General features: G+C 43.2%; 1 protein-coding gene across 1 annotated transcript in view; it reads right to left on the reverse strand.

Annotated features, from left to right (window-relative positions):
- The window catches only part of Plcxd2 (phosphatidylinositol specific phospholipase C X domain containing 2), a 46,448-nt gene extending 39,888 nt beyond the window's left edge, over window positions 1–6,560 (reverse strand). The window contains exon 1 of the mRNA XM_015478536.2: window positions 5,842–6,560. Within this exon, the coding sequence (XP_015334022.1) occupies window positions 5,842–6,004 (163 nt within the window). The 5' untranslated portion in view covers window positions 6,005–6,560. The remainder of the gene's footprint in view (window positions 1–5,841) is intronic.
- Window positions 6,561–6,982: the final 422 nt, after the last annotated feature.

Below are 6,982 nucleotides of genomic sequence, written 5' to 3' on the forward strand. Positions count from 1 at the left end.
TCATTTATAGGAAAGCATTCTGCAGTACTCTCACTCTAGAGCTGGAGACACAGGACTGGGCTAGGACTCAGGTAAATGATGAGGAGATGGGAATAGAAGCAGAATGAACAATATGGTCCCGTCACGTCACAGAGAACTGAATTTTTCCCAAAGGCTTCCCATGTTCGTAGATGACAAAGTCTGACATTTTTTGGCTCTCTTCATCAGTCACCCTCACACTGCATTTAAGACTCCTTGGGCAGCCCTCTGAGTATCCTTCCCTTAACTCTAAAGCCCCCTGAAGGGGTGGCCTGTCAAGTTGCCCTAATCTGATCAAATAGAGTGCCATGGCTTAACTGGATAGTCACCTCCTTAATGAGATTGTGAATTACCTGAGGGTATGGACTGCATCTTACACCTCTTCTTTGTTATCTAGTCTAGGCACAGGCTTTCAATAAATGAATATTATGATGTGATAACAACAGTAATTATTATTATATGATGCTTATTTTGTATCAAGAAAGCACACTGAATTAAATTCTTACACTCAGGCAAATGAGGTGGTACCATGATCATCTGTTTCAAAGAGAAGGACACTAAGGTACAGAGAGGTTAAGTAATCTGCTTCAGATCACACAACTTGAGGGTGGGTAAATCCAACCAGTCTGGCTCTAGCATTCATACTATTAACCAATCCATGATCTTGCTTCTTATAGATATGTGTGATTTCTGAATTCTTGGTGGCTTTTGTGTGATTTGTAGGGAAGGTGCTCGGGTAGTGATGAATTGTCTCAGAAGAAGAACCTATTAATGGGAACATCAAAGTTATAACCTCTTTTTATTTTTCACAATGATCACCCAAAGGAAAAATGAGAAACAAAACAAAACACTATCTCCATTTAAGAAACCATTTTGGTCTCCTCTAATTTTTATTTTCTTGACTGAGTCAGAAATGGTAGCTTCAGCTTGGTCCTTGGTTTTCCAATCTCACATCTGTGAAAGAATGGATTTGTTCTAGGCCCAAATCACAGCTTATGCTATCCTTCAAGTAGGGACAACCAAATCTTTGTGTTAGACAAGCTATTCTACAGTCTTTGGGGATAGTTCCCAACTCTCTTTAAGCCATAACTCAAGTCCCACTGTGAGAAGTCTTCTTGTGGGACTTGAGTTATGGCTCCATCATTCTTGTCCCCTTAGTGATGATGTCTCCATGTGGGGAGAGAGCAGGAGCCCACAGGGAGAAGAGCAATAGAAATTACCAAGTGGTCATCAGCATGACTGCAACCCTGAAAGGTAGGATTCCAGAAAAGTAGGAAAGAAGAGAAGGAGGTGAACACCAGCAACTTGAGAAGACAGAGCCATCTGGGAACTCGAGAACATGAGGAGCAACTGAGGAAGGGCAGGCATGGAAAGGGAGGGTGAAGCCGGGAAGAAGAAATAGGAGCAGGGAGAGGCAGCAGCCAGGCAGGAAAATGAGACGCTGTAAGGAAAGAAATAAGGCAGAAAGCATGCTAGGTGAAAGAATTGTTTCTAGAACAGAAGTTACACCACGTTCTGCCTCTGACTCTTCTGGCCATATTTTCTGTCTCAATTCTTTTTGTTTTTAAAGGGGGCCTTCTATAGTAGGGCTTTAGAATGAGATACAGCAAGGAACAGATTGGAAAAATCTTCCTGTGGCTTCAGGTGGCTATTTATGAAAGGTGAGCCTAACTAATCTGCCCATTTAGTTCTGATCCCAGTGGAAAATGAGGTTGGCTACAAGACACTCCTGCAGCCTTATTTACTCAGCAGGTCTATGCATTGAATTATTTGCATAACAGTCACCAGTGATTGAACTGCTGCCTTCTACAAGAATTTAGGGTTAAAAACAGAAGTAAGCCATATTCTTTATCTGCAAGTTGTTCACAGACCATGGAAAAGACAGACACCTAAAAATAACACTGTGTCAGGAAGTGTTATGATAAAGGTACCAGCAAGGGATATGGAGGGGCAGGAGAGGGGTCTTCCAGCCAGTTCCTGATTGATCCTCAATATTTAACTTTATTTTACTTGGAAAGTCCTCTTCCTAACCCTGAACACCCTCCAAGCCACATCTTTTGAAATCCTGGACATTCTTCAAATCTGGGTCAAATGCCATTTTCTCAACAAAGTAGTTCGTCATCTTAAAAGCTGTAATTAATCTTTCTCTTCTGTGTTCTTATGTAACACATTATTTATATCTGTTCTGACATTTACCCCAATTTGTTTCTTTCTTTAAAACTATGTTTGGTGGGGGGGATGGATAGATGTATGGATAGACAGATTTACTGATTTCATTACATTGTAAGGTTTTTTTGACTATAGGGTTTGGTTCATCTTTTGGTCTCCCACAGGCCTGAGCATAGAAGTTTCATAAAATATACTCAGATGGAAGTTCATTTCAATCAATGAACCTACACATCCCCTTTTAGGATGCTGAATGGACTGGATCCTGCTTAATTTTGGGAAGTTGTGAATCCTTGTTTTTGTTTTAAAGGAGGCATAAAAGAAATGGCCTTCAGACCTAAAAAAGACCAAACCATTCTTTCCATCTCTTTCTAAATTTGGACAAGAAATAGGTAACAAAACAAAACCCTCAAATTAATCAAGTGATTTTTAATCTGGAAAGGACTCTGTCTTTCATTTGATACCATATCTTAACTATGAATGAAGAAACTAAGTCCTGAGAAATTCAGATACTTCTTCAATATCACACAACCAGAATCAACAAGATTTCCCAACAGATAAAATAGTTTACCTTTAATAACAGAGAAAGAGCATGCTTAAAAGGAAAAGAAAAAGAAATAGCACTAAAATACACAAAGAAAAATAATTCATTGAAAGGCAGTACACATTATAGAAAAATATTTCCCCTCTCAGTCTACCTATCCGCAGAAAATATCATGTTTTCAATAATATCAATAAATACATTATGAATACACTTGTAGAGTTTAGAGTTTTAATTTTAAAACCCAACTTTTGCAATTTCCAGATCCTTCAACCATTTGGACATCAAATGGTTCTATGAATTTGGCAATAAGAAGTCTTCTGAGGTTCTTCTCTAAGATATTTCAATATGTTTGAGTGGCACTGGTGATTAACAGGTGTTCTTAACAGTTGCAGAAGTAAAATAGTACATGAGGCTCAGTTGAGAGGTGCACATTCACACATGTTCTCTCCCATCATGACTTAGGAAAACACAGCAGGTGCACTCAGATCTGACACAGTTCACTCCATTCCAGTTCTGCTATTATTGCCAGAACCCCTGCCTTATCCCTGACCTTTTCTATGTCACTGCTACCCTCTCCCTCTCCTGACAGAGCTGACCCAGTCTTACAGATGCCCTGGAGCACGTGCGCGCGCGCACACACACACACACACACACACACACCAAAAAAAAAGTCAAAGCCCTAAATTTGTATTTGAAATTGACTGGGCTCCAGCTCTAAATAAAGATCTATCTACCGTTCATCAGATATATAAAATGAATACATCTACCTAGTTAGCTCTATCAATCTGCCTAATCTTCACAGTGATGCATAATCACTCAGATAAAGACCACCTGGTTTTAAAAAGTCTTTTACTCCCTGCAGAGTGTGGTCTGTGAACACTGGTTTTCAGTTAGAGACTAGCTACATTACTCTGCACTTCCCGAAGCCCCCTCAAGGGCAAAGGGACAGTGTATTGGTTTTGCAGTTACATACAGGCTTAAATACTAGCTCTGCCACTTAGCAGTTGTGTGATCTTGAGAAAATTACTTAAAATTTCTGGACAATCATTTCCAAACTGATGATGTTAATACCTACTTCATGGAGGTATAAGGACTTTAGGTTATGTCTGCCTAAAGTTGCTGCATGGCAGAGTTCAGTAAGGAATAGTTATTGTGAAGAAGGTGACAACAGGGGGAAGAGCAAGAGAGGAAGAAGAAATGATGACTCCACTTTCCGAAAGTCTTCCATATTTCAGAATTTCTCAGCAAGGCTTGGCAGAACTTGAGTGCCATCATCTATCTGAGCTTACATATACATACACTTATGTTCCATCCATTCTTGGGTGAAAAAGACATTTCACAGTAGTGGATTCAGCATGTTTTTCAAAAACAGATCCTCCTGCCCACCCCCTCTTGTTTTTTGCTTAGCAGGACTGGACTTCACAAAACAGGGTGAAAAAATTCCTGAGCCCCATATAGCAGCTAATCATAGAATTTCCAGGTACCGCAACAGACCCCAGCTGTTTGCTTCCCCAGCAATTCTAGTAACTGCAAGATATCCTATAGATCACAGAAAAAAGACGCCCAACTCCTTTCTGGAGTTCTGGAGTCAGAATTCACAGCTAATCCACTAGCAGAGCTGCTGCTACAGTTTAAGCTATCCAAAGTACAATAAGAAAGGAGGAAGCTTCTACCTAACCCGGACATGCCTAGAATGACAGGGCCATTTATGACCTGCCTCAGATGCCATTCTGCTTGCAAACACACACTACCCTCCATATCATTTGACAAAATAATTGCACTGGAAAGCCTGAAGGCAAATGACTAATGTTAAAAGTGGCCCATGCATCATTTCAGTGATGACTCCACAGGCGTCAATTAAACATGGAAAAGACGTGTTCTGAGGCATGACCATCTGACATTTTCTAACGAGCTGTGTGTAGTCAAATGTTAGTAAATCAGAGGTGATCCTAAGTATAAAGAAAGACAGCAGCCCTCTCCATGCTCAAAAGCAGGAAGGACCCATGAAGACATCGAACCTGGAAGACCTTCAGAAAACGAGGTGTGCAAAGAGCCTGGATGTGAAGTTAGCACTGTTCTTCCTCATGCATAGAAAGCACAAATTGGGGTTGCATGAGGTCATGTTTTCAGCCACCAAAAAGGCAGACTGCTCCAGAGAATGCTTGATAGTCTGCCTGGTAGTCTAGAGGTGAACTTTAATTGTTATGACTCCAAGTGGGAGAAAAAAAATGGCAGTAGTCCATCCTTTGCTCCTTGAATGTTTTCTAAGTTATCAGCACTGTTGGACTTTGCTCAGCACACTAGGCCAAGTTCACTGTGGTCTAAACATCTGTCCCTAGAAGCCATGTTAAATATCCCCTTTAGTGGAAGGAAAAGAACACATTTAACAAGTCTAATGAGACTGATGTCAAGGTATAAAACCCCCAGCAGAGACACAGTGGCTGGAGCAGAAGTGCTTTTCAAGACTGCAGTTCTTGATCAGTCAGGCAGACACCTGTGTATATATAGACAAAGCTTCAAACACCACCACCTCATCACACCTAATGACTGCCTGTGATGATAGCTTGCAGTCCCTATTTCTGGCCTTTCCCAAAACAACAAGAACACAAATATGTGTCTTTATACTCAGCCCTGATTCTAAACCTATTCTGTAATGTTTATCTGTTTTTTTGTTGTTGTTGTAGTTGTTGTTATTTGCTTCTCTAATATGAGAAAGGAAATATTTTTCAGTTTTAATTTTGATCCAGATCTAAAATTGTTGATGACTTTTTAATCGTTACCCTTGATTTCTCCTTTTTTCTTTTAGTGATTCAAGTAAGTGCACCCCACACATCCCCTGGCCCCAACATTAAGGTTAATATTCATAGAATGAGGCTATCAAAAACAAAACCAACAAAAAAACAACAGTGCCTCCTTTCTCATGAGTCCTCTTTGCCAATGATGCAGTGTTCTTAAATCTCTTTACAGCAGCTGCTTCAGTGTTAAGTTTTGGGTTTGGAATAAAAGGGGTCACTGACAATTATTTTCTCAGCACAATGGAAAAGCAACCCAACCCATTAACACTAAAATGGCAGAATTCAACACAGTGTGAACAAGTAGGAATAGAAGAATACCTGGGATTGCCAGATTGGAAAGGGGGACGTTGTGGAGGTGAGGGGGGAGCGAGGCCATCCAGTCGGCATTGCAGACGTCTGAAGCGGTCTTTGTCCCGCTGGGGTTGGGGGAACAGATGGTCCCCATCCTGAGTTTCCTCCTTGCCTTTCTAACTGCTAGCATCCCTTTGGATCACAAATTGGCCAGGTTCAGCCCAGTGACACTTACTCACTGTTCCAGCTCTCTAGACATTTCAGGGCCACTTTTGTCACGCCAGTCTTTCCAAAATGCCTTTCTGGCTGGGAGAGGGTCAAAGAACCGGTTCTCTACCCCCAGCGCCCACAGTCCCCACCCTTTCGGCCCTTTCTCTCTTCCACTCCCTTAATCTTCTCAGTCCCAGCTCCGTTAAACTTCTTACGTTCCCCTCTGGAGAGAGGGGCGGTAGGGCCCTAGAAATAAATCTTATAGAAAAGGAAGGTCCCTGGAGCAGCCACGCCCGGAGCTACTCACACGACAGGTGCCCACACAGCATGGTGACATGCCGAGGGGTCTGCACACATGTGCACCCCCGGGCGCTCCATCTCTAGCCGGAGTTATGCTTCTGTGTATGTCACTGGGCTGTGCATAAGCGGGGCCTGCCTGCTACTCGCTCCCGGGTCTTCAGCGCGGACGCCGCCCGCCCTGTGGCTTCCTGAAAGGCACTCACAAGAGTAACCGGCAGCACCCCGACTCCCGGCAGCCCCGCCCGCACTGCCGGGCAGATTTGCCAAGCTACGCGGCCCGTGATTGGCCGCTGGCGCAGCGCGCTCCGATTGGTCGGCGCCCTCTGGGCTGCCCCTCCCTCCGGCTTCCACACCTCCCTTGCTCCCAGGTCTCCGCCCTCCGCTACTCCTGCTTTTCTGAGGGTAGACCGCTGCCTCCGCAGCTACTGCGGACTTGGAGATTTGCAGGCTTTGGGCAGTGGGTCCTCAGGTCTTCTTCAGCCTTTCACACCGCCAGCACTCAGGTGTTCAGCGAGACCACAAATGTTTCTCTACATCCTATCCCCCACCCCCCGCACACATTCGAGTTGGTGACAGAGTATTACATTTCTGTAAATCACAGTAGCAGCAGAAATAGGAGAGGCTCAGAGGCCCAAGAAGCCGAGAAAGATGCTGTATC

This window comes from Marmota marmota, unplaced genomic scaffold (assembly GCF_001458135.2).
Source record: "Marmota marmota marmota unplaced genomic scaffold, marMar, whole genome shotgun sequence".
NCBI lineage: Eukaryota > Metazoa > Chordata > Mammalia > Rodentia > Sciuridae > Marmota > Marmota marmota.